Source organism: Lagopus muta, chromosome 11, assembly GCF_023343835.1.
Source record: "Lagopus muta isolate bLagMut1 chromosome 11, bLagMut1 primary, whole genome shotgun sequence".
NCBI lineage: Eukaryota > Metazoa > Chordata > Aves > Galliformes > Phasianidae > Lagopus > Lagopus muta.
In genome coordinates, this window is record NC_064443.1 from 1,733,602 (window position 1) to 1,746,210 (window position 12,609).

At 52.0% G+C, this 12,609-nt stretch overlaps 2 protein-coding genes across 7 annotated transcripts in view; both read left to right on the forward strand.

The window, feature by feature from the left end:
• Nucleotides 1-4,109: 4,109 nt before the first annotated feature.
• Nucleotides 4,110-7,844, forward strand: RRP9 (ribosomal RNA processing 9, U3 small nucleolar RNA binding protein). The gene is made up of 15 exons (XM_048957396.1): nucleotides 4,110-4,184; nucleotides 4,260-4,342; nucleotides 4,419-4,534; nucleotides 4,626-4,708; nucleotides 4,780-4,821; nucleotides 4,911-5,037; nucleotides 5,634-5,758; nucleotides 6,063-6,155; nucleotides 6,338-6,438; nucleotides 6,551-6,685; nucleotides 6,886-6,948; nucleotides 7,024-7,172; nucleotides 7,265-7,344; nucleotides 7,460-7,533; nucleotides 7,632-7,844. The coding sequence occupies exons 1-15, from the start codon at nucleotides 4,110-4,112 to the stop codon at nucleotides 7,735-7,737; spliced, it is 1,452 nt and encodes a 483-aa protein (XP_048813353.1). The 3' UTR covers nucleotides 7,738-7,844.
• Nucleotides 7,845-9,451: 1,607 nt separating this feature from the next.
• Nucleotides 9,452-12,609, forward strand: part of POC1A (POC1 centriolar protein A) — a 68,697-nt gene continuing 65,539 nt past the window's right edge. For all 6 annotated transcript variants that reach the window (XR_007379283.1, XM_048957398.1, XM_048957397.1 and 3 more), the window contains exons 1-2: nucleotides 9,452-9,573; nucleotides 9,887-9,971. Coding sequence is in view for 5 of the 6 variants with exons in the window: in XM_048957398.1 (XP_048813355.1) it covers nucleotides 9,556-9,573; nucleotides 9,887-9,971 (103 nt within the window). In the remaining variant the exon portion in view is untranslated. The remainder of the gene's footprint in view (nucleotides 9,574-9,886; nucleotides 9,972-12,609) is intronic.

The following is a 12,609-nucleotide window of genomic DNA, read 5'->3' on the forward strand; positions in this document are numbered from 1 at the left end:
GGGTTTGGAATTAGGTTTTGTATTAGTATTATGGCTAGGGTTAGGGTAATTGTTAGGGTTAAATTCAGGGATAGGGTTAGGGTTGCCTTCGGGCCTAGCAATCCACATTCCTTTTGGCGTTCAGCACTTCAAGCCTCCTTCCTTCACGAGTTCAGCTCAGCATCTCCAGTTTCTTCTGGCTTTGTGCTGAGTAAGCCCATTCCATCTGTGTTTCTGTCCAGTGAGACCCAATCCTTCTCGGTTTCTGTCCAACAGTGCCCATAACACTACCCTAACCCTAACCCAAAAACTAACTTAAACCATAACACTAAGCCTAACTCTAAACCTAACACTAACCCTAAACCTAAACACAACTCTTTTCCTCCCCTTACACTAACAAAACCCAAACCCTGAATCAAACCCTAGCCTTGATTGCAACTCTAAACCTTACTCATGATATAAACACTAACAGTAAAAACCTAAAACTAACCCTAACACGAACCCTAACCCTAATGCTACCATAACCCTAACCTTAACACTAACCCTAAAGCAAAACCTATCCCTAATTGTGACACTACACCTAACCCTATACAATATCTAAGCTCTAAACCTGACTCAAACCCTATACCTAAAAGTAATCCCAACATGTAGCAAATATAAACCTAATCCTATCCCTAAACCTTAACCTAACCCTAACACATTTATCTGAACCTTAACACAAATGCTGTATTTACCCCTACCTCTAACCCTAACCCTAACCGTAACTCTAACGCTTATCCAAACCCTAACCACAACACTAACACAAAACCCAGCTCAAAACCCTAATGCTAAACCTAAATGTAACGCTAATCCTTACTATAACTTTAACCCTAAACCAAACCCAATCCCTAACCATAACCCTAAAACTACCCAAAATTAAACCCAAACTCTAACCCTAACCCTAACTCTAAAGCTAACTCTAACACAAACCTGAAATCTTGCCCTAAACCTATTCCCAAATACTAACCCTAATACTAACATTAACCCAGCACTAACACCAGCCCTAACCCTGACCCACTCCATGACCCAAACCAAACACTAACCCTAATCCTAACCTTAACCTATATGCTAACCCTCGCCCTAAACCCAACCTTACCCTAACCCTAATCCTGTCCCTAAACCTAACAGTAAAACTAACCCTAAACCTAAACCTTACACTCGACCTTATCCTAATCCTAACCCTAACCATACCCTAGCCCAAACCGTAAACCCAAGCCTAATTGTGAAACTTAACCTTACCTAAACCCTAACACTAACCGTTATCCTAAACCTTACCCTAGCCACTAACCAAGTCCAACAAGACCCCTTCCTTTTGATTTGTGGCCCAACACACCCCCTTTCTTCTGGATTTTGGCCCAGCATGCCCCCTTCCTTCGGGGTAAGGGTCCAGGAAGCCCTCTTCCTACTGAGTATGGGAACAGCAAGCCCCCTACATTCTGTGTATTGGCCCAGCAAGTCCCCTTCCTTCTGCGTTTTGCACAAGAAAGCCCCATTCCTTCTTACTTTTGGCCCATCAAGCTCCATCTCTTTTGGGTTTTGGCTCAGCAAGCACCCTCCCTTCTGTGTTAGCCCACTTCCATCTGCCATGGGGCCAAGCAAGTCACACACACTTTAAAACATCAGTTCTGTGGCAGACAGAGTAAACAGTCCAGCAAGAGGAGGTATAGAAGGGTTTCTCCTGGAAGAATAATTAGCTACAGGAGGTAGAGTTGGTTGGTTTGGTTTTTCAGTGTGTGTGAGCAAAAAAGATGAACGTGACCTCATGGCAATCTTAAGTAACATGGAAACGGGAAAATCTGCTCAGGTATTCTGAACTGTTCAGAGGACATGACAGCCATTTTCTTCAATGCAGCTACATATGCAGTAATGAACAGAAGAATGAAAATTAAGGCATTTGCCTTCATCTTAATGGCACTGTATGTGCCACCTCTCTGCAGAACTGTGGCACGGACAGCACAGGAGTACCAGAGAACTGCAGAGTAACAGCTAATTCATGAAGACTGCATAAAAAATTATTTGCCTTTTCCCATACACAAAGAAATGCTGGCCAGGGCTCAAGGAGGAACCAAGGAAGTTTGTGTACCAGGTATCCAGAAAGTTATCAGTTCACAGAACTGGACTATCAACACTTTAATTACCCATGCTTTACATGATGTTATGATGTGGAACGCTGATAACAAAGTCATAAAACCGTGTCGCCAGCTCCCTCAGCTGCTCCTCGTAAGACCTGTGCTCCACAGCGCAGCTCTGCTGCCTTCCTCTGGACACGCTCCAGCATCTCAGCGTCTTTCTTGTAGTGAAGGACCCAACACCGAGCACAGTACTCAAGGTGCGGCTTCATCAGCACGCAGTACAGAGGGAAGATCACCTCCCTGCCCCTACTGACAACAGTTTCTGACACAACCAGGATGCCACTGGCCTTCTTGGCCACCTGGGCACGCTGCTGCCTCATGTTCAGCCAAGTGTCGACCAACACCCCCAAGTTTCTTCCACACAATCTTCTATTTACTGTGCCCCAACCCTGTAGCATTGCCCGGGGTGGCTGTGGCCAAAACGTAGAACACAGTATGCGGTCTTGCTGCTTCAGCCTAGCAATCAGCCTGTCCAGATCCCTCTGTAGGGCCTCGCTACCCCCAGGCAGATTGACACTCCCTTCCACCTTGGTGTCATCTGCAAACCTACTGAGAGTGCACTCAGTGCCCTCGTCCAGGTCATCAGTAAAGATATCGAACAGGACGGGCCCCACTACCGACCCCTGTGGAACACCACTGTGACCAGCTTACAGCTGGATGTGACTCCATTCACCACCGTGCTCTGGGCCCAGCTCTCCAGACACTTCTTTACCCAGCAAAGAGTGTACCTGCCCAGGACACGGGCTGCAGCTTCTCCAAGAGAATGCTGTGTTAGACAGTGCCAAAGGCATATCTGAAGTCTGGGCACATTACATCAACAGCCTTTCCCTCATCCACCAGGTGGATCACCCACTCATAGAAGGAGATGAGGTTGGCCAGGCAGGATCTGCTTTTAGTGAGCTTACGCTGTCTGGGCCCAATCCCAGGGATGGCCCACACGTGATTCCACTCAAGACAATCTGCTCCATGACCTTCCCCATACCAAGGCCAGGCTGATGGGCCTGTAGTTTCCCCATCTCTCTTCCAACTCTTCTTGCATATGGGCATCATTTTTAGAAAGTCGCCAGCTGTCTGGGACCTGGGAGCTCCCTGGTTGACCAGGACTGCTGGTAAACACTGGAAAGCAACATGTCAATCACTTCCATCAGCTCCCTCAGTGCCCTCAGGTGGATGCCATCAGCCCCATGGACTTGTGGCAGACAGGTGGAATAGCAGCTCACAAACTGTTTCCTCCAGAATTCTGGGGGTTTTGGTTATGGTCTGGCTTACATATTTGGGCTGTGGGTAAATGGTTTTCCTTTAGAGTTAGGATCTTTTGGGTTAGGATTAAGGGTTACACCTTTGGGTTAAGGTTAAAGGTTAAGGGTTATCCATTTGGGTTGAGGCTTCAGGGTGGACATTTTGGTTTGGATTTAAAGGTTAAAGATTACCTTTTTTGGTTTAGCATTCAGGGTTACCCTTTTGTGTTAGGGTTAAGGGTTAAGAATACTGTGCCCTAGAACTGACAGGCTGGACCATAAAACTTAGGGCATCAGCAGGAAAATCCAAATTTTGAGGGATCCAAAGCTGTGATCCTTCAAAATGGATATTTGGACCCCAAACCAAGGCTTTAGGCCCTAAAATTCAGGCCTTAGCCCCTAAAATGAGGCTTGGAGTTCTACAGAGAAGTATACAACTTGTCAGTGACTCTTTGGATCCCCAAGAGGAGGCAAAAGCTGATCACACAACAATTCAACAGCTCTATTTCTACGAATAGTAAAAATACGGTGTATTTACTTCTTCACATCGTAAGGAAAAGACACGGCGCTAAAACGGTGACAGAGCGCCTCCCCGCGCCAGCCCGGCGCCCTGCTCCGCAGCGGGGCTCAGCAGCGCCGAGCCGGCGGCCCAGCATCCCGGGACCCGGAGGAGGCGGCGCTGCGGAGGCGGGGCGGCGCCGTGGCCACGTGCGGCGGCAGCATGGCGGCGACGGGACGGCGGGCGAGAGGGGCGCGCGGGGTCGCGGCGGGGCGGCGCCGGCGGCCGCGGGTGGAGGTGAGCGCGGGGCCGGTTCCGACGGGCCGGTTCTCTGCGCGGCGTGACTCTGACGGTGCCGGCGCGTCTCCCCAGGGCTCGGGCGCCGAAGGGAAGCCCCGGCCGGCGCCGCTCCGGAGCCGCGACGAGGAGGTGTCCAGCGAAGAGGAGGCGGAGAGGTGAGCGCTGCTCCCGGGGCTCTCGGGGCTCCCGCGGCTCCCGCGGCTCGGCGCGGAGCTGACGCGACTCCGGCAGTGCGGCGGCGGGGCGGCGGCGGGAGGAGGCGGCGGCCGAGGAGGAGTTGGAGGAGACGCCGCAGGAGAAGAAGCTGCGCCTGGCCAAGCTGTACCTGGAGGAGCTGCGGCGGCACGGTAGGCGCGGGCGGCGGCAGCGGCGGGGCGGGCGGCGGCGGCGGGGCGGGCGGCGGCGGCGGGGCGGCCCTGAATCCCGCACCTATCGCAGAGGAGGAGCGGGCGGAGGAGGAGGAGGAGGAGGCCGCGGGTTTCCCCGGGGATCTCGTCGGCGAGCGCCTGAAGGAGGCCGTGGTGAGTGGGGGGCGACGGCGCGGCGGTGGGGCGGCCTCGGGGCCCTCCCTTAACCCGCTGTGCTCCCCCAGCTCGAGCAGCAGGGCCGGCTGCGACGCCCCGCGGCCCAGGACGTGAGTATACGTGCGGCCCGTAGGGCACCGCTGCCAGATCGCGGCCGGGACGAGCCGGCGCCGTCCCGCTCACGGCCCGGTCCCGCTAGGTGTGCCCTCCGGCCGCTGCCGCCATCCGAGTGCTGCGGGGCCACCAGCATTCTGTCACCTGCCTCGTCGTCTCTCCGGATGACAAGTTCATCTTTTCGGCTGCTAAGGATGGCTCCGTCATCAAATGCAAGTGCTTCCCTTCTCTTTCCTGCTGCGCTCAGCCTCGCTGCAATGGGAGCCTGGCGGGAGCGGGGCTGTGGGTGGAGGTGGATCTGCCCATCTCTTGCATGGAAGTGGCTGCGGTGCACAAGAGCTAGGCTTGTTCAGCCGGGAGACTTTAGGGAGACCCTGTTGTGGCCACCCAGGATTTAAAGGGAGTTTGTAAACAGGGAGAGCGACTTTTCACATGGGCGGATGGTGATAGGGCATGGCGTTGGTTTTACACTAAAAGAGGAGAAATATGGGTTACACGTGAGGAGGAAATCCTTTTCTCAGACGATGGTGAGGCCCTGGCACAGGCTGCTAAGAGAAGCTGTGAGTGCCCCTCTCTTGGAGGTGCTCACAGCCAGGCTGGATGGGGCTCTGGGCAGCCAGATCTGGTGGGGGGCAGCCAGCCCACATCAGGGGAGTAGGAACCAGATGGTCTTTTCTAAGCTGTTCTATGATTGGCCTCTGGGCAGGGCGGGTTGCATCGCTCTGGGCTTTGTGCACAGCTCACAGCTCATTCGTGCTTCCTGGGGCAAGGGAGGCTCCTGTAGGTGATGGTATTGCTTGTCCTGCAGGGGAAGTGGAGAGTGGGAAGAGACTCTGCGTGGTGCCTGGGGGCAAGAAAGGCACAGAGGGGCAGCCCATGGGGCACACGGCCCACGTTCTCTGCATTGCCATCTCATCGGACGGCAAATACCTGGTATGGTGACTGGGTGCTGGTGCTGCCCCATGGTGCCTCACGCTGTCACCAATGGCTCTTGGCTGTTCCCATATAGTCATGAACCTCTGAAAGAGGAGGCCAGGTGGGGAGGGGTGTCTTTTTCCAGGATTCTGGAGAACAGCTCCTAACACCCAGCTTATCTTCCTGGTGAAGCTGGGTTGAAGCAGCCCCTGCTTCAGCCATCGTCAGGAGTGTTCTTGGACATGCCCCCCCAGCAAAACACACGGAGTGGGAGTTGTGGGTCTGCTGGGGTAGGTGTTGGGCATCCCCTCCTTTCTGCCAGGCTACAGGAGACAGGAACAAGCTGATTCTGATCTGGGAGGCAGCCACCTGCAAGCGTCTTTATACGTTCACTGGTCATCGTGATGCCGTGTCGGTGAGTAAGGATGTTGGCTGAAATGGGGAGGAAGGCTCCCACCTCTGGTGGGCAGGGCATGCCACGTCCTCTTGGTACCTGGGACCAGTGGGGCCTCCCTGCAGTGGAGGCCCAGCTCTGAGACTGCCCTTGGGGACACTTGGGCAGGGCACTGTTTCATCTGTTGGTCTGTCCCTCCACAGGGCCTGTCTTTCCGGAAGGGCACGTACCAGCTGTACAGTGCATCCCATGACCGCTCCGTCAAGGTCTGGAATGTGGAGGAGAATGCTTATGTGGAGACCCTGTAAGACCCTGGTGGAGAGAGGTTTTGTCACTGTATCCCCAAGCAAAGGGAGGAGGAGTGAGGGTGCGGTGGGGTCGTGGCCCCTGCAGCTCCTTCTCATCTCCCCTGCCAGCTTTGGGCACCAGGACATCATCACAGGGATGGACAGCCTGAGTCGGGAGTGCTGTGTTACCTCAGGGGGACGAGATGGCACTGTGCGTTTCTGGAAGATCCCCGAGGAGTCACAGCTCATTTTCTATGGGCATCAGTAGGTCTGGGGCAGGAAGGGGGTGTGCTTCTGCTGGCGGTTCCAGCAAAGTTTCTGTATGTGCTCAGCATCACCAGGAGCCTGTCAGTACTGTGGGGATTCTGTCAAGCCTTTTGTGGGGATTTTGTCAAGCCTGGAGCTCTGCGCCCTCAGGATTCCACAATATGCTCATGGTTACTGTTAATTGTCTGCTCTTGCAGGGGCTCCATCGATTGCATCCAGCTCATCAATGAGGAGCACATGGTGTCAGGTGCTGATGATGGGTGAGTGCAGGGCTGGGATTGTGCACAGCCTTACCAATCCTTGTGCCTCCAGCGCCTTCAGCCCCTTCCCTGCAGGTCAGTGGCCCTGTGGGGGCTGGCGAAGAAGAAGCCACTGGCACTGGTGAGGCAATCGCACGGGACGCAGGGCGCTGCCCAGGACCTGCAGCAGCCGTACTGGGTATCTGCAGTGGCCGCCTTGCTCAACAGTGACCTTGTGGCTACAGGTGCCTGGTGCTGGGAGAGCTGTGTTCTCTTCTGGCAGGTTTGGGGTCCTGTGCTTTTGCTGGTGCTAGGGTGTGTGCCCTCTTTGCTCCAGGTTCCCACAGTGGCTGTGTGAAGTTGTGGAAGTGCGGTGAGGGATTTCAGAAGCTGGAGCCCCTCTGTGATATCCCATTGGTACAGATAGGGGGTGCTGGAGCTGGGGGGAGGCCCTTGCCAAGCTCCCCAGGGTGGGAGCAGGCCTGGGGCAGTTGCAGTGCACTGGTGCTGACACCTCTGCTATTTCCTCCAGATTGGCTTTGTCAACAGCCTGAAGTTCTCATCAACGGGAGACTTCTTGGTGGCTGGCATTGGGCAGGAGCACCGGTACCATTCTCAGGCCCCATTTTCCAGGGCTTAGACCTTCCCTACTAGCGCCTGGCTGGACCAGGAAGGCATGGAGGTGACACTCTTTTCACCTGCAGGTTGGGCCGATGGTGGAGAGTAAAAGAAGCCAAGAACTCCATCTGCATCATTCCTCTTAAATGTAGAGCGGGAGCCCCTGGTCCCACGGCAGCTGATTGCGCGTAGCCTCCAAGCGCTACCCCAAGAGCTACAGGAACTGGATCATTAAAGTCTGTGTAATACAGATACAACAGCTCCAGTGTTGTCAGTGCTGCTTGGGGCTGCAGCAGTGCACCTACCCCTGCCTAAGGGCCCTGCCTGGATACACACTGTGCCCTTCTTGAGGTTCAGCCAGACCTGGGATCAGGCAGAGAGTGTTAGAAAAACAATGAACAAAAATTGCTTACATACATTACCAGAAACAAACAAAACCCACAATTTTGGGTACAGAAAAAGATTACTTTTAAAAGGGGGTAGGACTTATCTGCTGTGGCCCTGTTCTTCAGCTGTGATCTGAGCCTGTGCACAGGTACTGCTGGGATCAGCAGTGCCCTGAGGCATGGAGCAGGTGTTTGCAGTTGGGCTCTTGTCCTGCTGCCATGGGAGCAGGGATGTAGAGGGGCCTCTGGTTCCTGCTTTTCAGGTTCCCCAGGGATAAGGAAATGGATGGGATCCTTACAAACCCAGGAGTAAAAATGAGAAGGAAGATGGAGCTGCCAAAGGTGCAGCCCCCTCTGATCAGGGTTGGCTGCAGATGTCTTGGGAAAGTTGATTTGTGGCATGGATCAGCACAAGGGAAATGTGAAATCAGAGAATGCGAAGGAGAAAGTGGTGTGAGGAAGAGCAGTGTGCTCCCAGATTATCTCTGCATGGAGGAGGCATACGGTGGGACACAGAGCAAGGGCTGCACAGCGGATAAGCATGGCTGACCTGGTTTGTGCAGCCCCCAGGCTTGAGCTGTTGCTTTTTGGGAGGAGGGGCAGGCGGGCTAGAGCACAACCTTCCCATAGCCATCACAAGGGTGATGATGTGGAGTCTGCTGATTAGTAGCTATTGCATGCTGTTGGCCTGCACTTCAAGGCCAAGCCTGGTGGGGAAGGCAGATGTTGAAAGTGTGGGGGTTCAGCACTTCAGCATAGGGCTTTAGAATTTAAAGCTGGGGCTTTGGACTCCCCTGTTTAGGGGCTGCTGGATACCAAAATGATGCTTTGATCCCTCAAAATGGGTATTTGAACCATAAAAGGAGGCTCTGAGCCCTAATTTTCAGGCCTTGTCTGATAGAATGGGGATTAGGGAACTTAAAAAGATGGGTCTTTTCTCTTTGGACCCTAAAAAGGTGGCTTTGCTGCTTGGGGCCTAAAAATTAGACATTACGATCTGAGAATGACAGCCTGGGTTGTAGAGCTGTTATCAACCAATATCAGAGCTGAGTGTAAGCAAAGTGATGACAGCTTTTGGTTCAGCATGGAGTCTCGGGGTCCTGGCAGCAAGAGTTTGGTCACTAAGAGCTGAGGGTCCAGCCGAGCAAAGGATTTGCTATCACAGATAGAGGCTGGAGACCCGAAAGCAAAGTTTGGAATCTGGAAATGAGACATGGGTAAAAACCATGGAAAAGAAAGAGCTTCGGGAGCCTGGGAATGGGGTATCTGGACTCTAAGATAGACCTGATGACGCTGAAAAGGATTTTTTATAACCGAAACGGAGGATCTGTGTCCCGAGCAGCAGACTCTGGGAGCTGAGAGCCATAGAATCGCTTCGGTTGGAAAAATTCGCTCAAAGTCTGTGGGGTGTCAGGTAGGCTCAGAGCAAGCCGGGACTCACAGACGCTTTGCGCTCCCTTAGGCCCCCCCCCCCATCCCGCTGCCCCGCCCAGCCGCGAGGAGGCGTAGTGGGACCTCCCTGCCGCCGGAGGGCGCTCCACCGCGCGCCTGCGACCGCGCGCAGCTGCGTTACTACGGGGGCCGGAAGGAGCGGAAAACAAACGGCAGCGCGCGGAAGGGCGGCATGGCTGCTGGCGGAGCGGTGAGGGCTCGGGCTGACGCGCTGCCGGTCCGGGAGTTCGGCGTCCGGAGAGCCGCTGAGGCCCGGTCGGAAGCGCTTTGGTGGTGGGCGGGAGCAGCTCTGGTTGCGTGGGGCCTTAGCGCTGCCGAGGCCGGGCTGCGGGACGGGGCAGGGATCGGGTGGCGCTTAGGTGTGAGCGCGGTCAGGAGGCGGGGGCTGCGTGTGTGGGAGCAGGGCTTGGGGGCCGGGGGACCGTTTGGGTGGACCGCTGGAATGTTTTTATTGCGTGAAGATGATTCTTAGTCTGTCTTGTCTGGACATTATTGTTTTCTAGGATGATCCGTCCCTAGAGAGGCATTTCAAAGGCCACAGAGATGCTATCACTAGTGTGGACTTCAGTCTCAATAAGAAACAATTGGGTAAATCATCATCTCTCTGTATTTTGATGGCCTGCTGATAAAAAAAGGATTTCTCTTCTTAAGTTATACAAAACTATGGAGGTCCTGAATTCTCAAAGAATTAAGAATTCATTTTTACAGTGCAAAGATTGGTGAGTGTTGGGACGAGTGTTTTATGTACGACTGGAAGAATTGCAGAAGTGCAGAGTGGTTGAGGTTGGAAGGGACCTGTGGAGTTTGTCGGGTCCAATCTCCTAACTGCTGGGTTCCTGAGAGCATGTTACCCAGGACTGTATACATATGGCTTTTAAGCATCTCCAGGGAGAGATTCCACAGCCTTTCTAGGCAACCTGTTCCAGTGCTGAGTCACCCTCTCTGGGAAGAAGTTCTTCCTCATCTTCATTTGCAACTTCCTATCCGCAAACTTTCTGTTTGTTCCCAGTGCCTCTCGTCCTGTTTTTGAACCAGAGTGACAGGCTGTGAGCGTCCTGTTGGAGCGTTAGGAATGTCTGCTGCTGCCTAAAGCTACCTTGCTTTGTGGTGCAGTAATTAAAAAATTACAAATTAAAACTGTATTTTATTATTTTTTTTCTGCTCTGCATAAGTATTTTTCTTCTTCCATCTTCTGTTTCTCCTGGTTTGGCATTTGCCTGTGGTTACACCAAGGCTTGTGTCACAGGTGCTGTTAGTTAACTTGCTGTGTATTCTTGGATCAGGAAACAGCAGAAGTTTTGGCTCTTGATGAAGCTGTAGTTTGGTCTGTGAGAATGTTGGTTCGGTTCACAAGGAAGATCAGGCAGAAACGGTCTTTGGAGGCAGTGTGTCTGATGGGCTGTGGACACAGACACGAGTAAACAGAAATAAAGCAGTCTAGCAAGTGTTGTAAATTGTCATAGTCCTGTTCTGTGTCTTACAACCTGCAGCACTGTAGTTCTGGAAGACACAAGGAAAGGAAAATCAAACCTGTATTGGACCAATGCTGTCCGTGTTGTTTTCTGCTGTCTTTTTCATCCTGCTCCTGGTATCTTTGATTATCTGGTCATATCTGGTCAGTGCAAATCTCTGCTCAGCTGGGATGCTCTGAATGTAACTTACCCTTTACCAACCGGACCTTGAGAGAAGTACTCTTGGTAATTTTAATAAATGTGATTGTGTAAGAAAGGGAATGAGTTCTAAGCATGTTTCTTTTTCAGGCGTCATTGGGTCAGTCACGTGTACTTTACTCTTAGGAGGTCTTAGAGTTCTTTCTTTCCCACATCCTTTCTTTTTCCACCAAAATCAGCCAATCAACCCTGAAGGACTCGATCTTTCTATTCGATTAGATTCCTTGCCTAGTCCAGTAAGGATGGTAATTACTGCTAACGAGTTCCAAATGGCATCCTACCAGAACACTAATGACACGTCAGAGCATTATTTTCCTTTATTTTTTTGGTATCAATCCTGTAAAAACTGAGGTATTTACAATAGTTTTTTGGCCAGATAATGTCTTAGTGAAACTTTGATTAAAGTTTAAATCCCTTTCTGCTCAGCCACGTACTCAATCTGCTTTTGTACACTTGTCTCCCTTTAAAACCTTAAGATATTGCTTGAATGAGATACAAAAGCAACAGGCAAATGTGTAAAGTTGTGGGCTTTTGTTTGTTTCTGTGTGTTTCTCCATCAAGAACATGTGTAATCATAGAACCATTGAGGCTGGAAAAGACCACTATGGTCTTAAGTCCAGCTGTGAGCCCATCCCCGTCCGCTCGCTGACTGCGTCCCTCAGTGCCACATCTCCACAGCTCTGCAGCACCTTCAGGGACGGTGGCCCCACCACGTCCCTGGGCAGCCTGTACCAATGCATTACTGCTCTTGGAAGGAATTCCTCCAAATATCCAACCTGGACCTCCCCTAAAGAAGGTCTGCACATCTGCCAGACTCAGAGCTCAGCACTCTTCTGCCCCATTGCTTGTGCACCAGCACCTGCTTTGCAAGTGACTCTGTATGAAATAAACATATCCTGAACCAGCATCAGAAGAAGATCGTTATTTTTCTGTTTAAGAGGTGGTGAAATGACATTTCTAGCAGAAGCTGTTTATTGTTTTGCCATAATGCTAATGAACTGAAATCTTCTCGTAATTACGATGCTGCCATATTAGGACCTACTGTCAAACTGATCTTTGTTCCTGGAGGAATCTTAAGATCTTGATGCAGTTATGTCCCATGTAGCTTTTGGGAAGAGAAAGACACCTTGGCAGTTAAAGACGTGCACACTGTGTACTCACCTGTGGAAAATCTAGAAAGTTTTCCATGGTTTAGGTGTTGAGGTGCTTTAGGAGGCAGTCTTTATTGGCACAGTCTCTGAGACTTGCTGTCTAGTGTTTTTCCTCTTTGCTAAGTTGATGCTATTATATATTTACTCTTTACCAATAACCAGGGGCACTGTGTTGCAGACTTTGTGCAGCATGGTGGGCTTCAGGGGCATGAACAGATTTTCAGTTTGCTGAGTTGGCAGTGAGACTGAGGAGGGCAATTGTAGGCTGGAATGGAATTTCTCCATGTAAGCTGCTTGTCTGGTGTTCTTGTCAGGGACAGTTTTCCCTCCCTACGTGTGGGGAGGAGCAATGGCTTGTATAAATTTCAGCAGCATGGAGATGCTTCTATTTGAGATGTGCTTTTG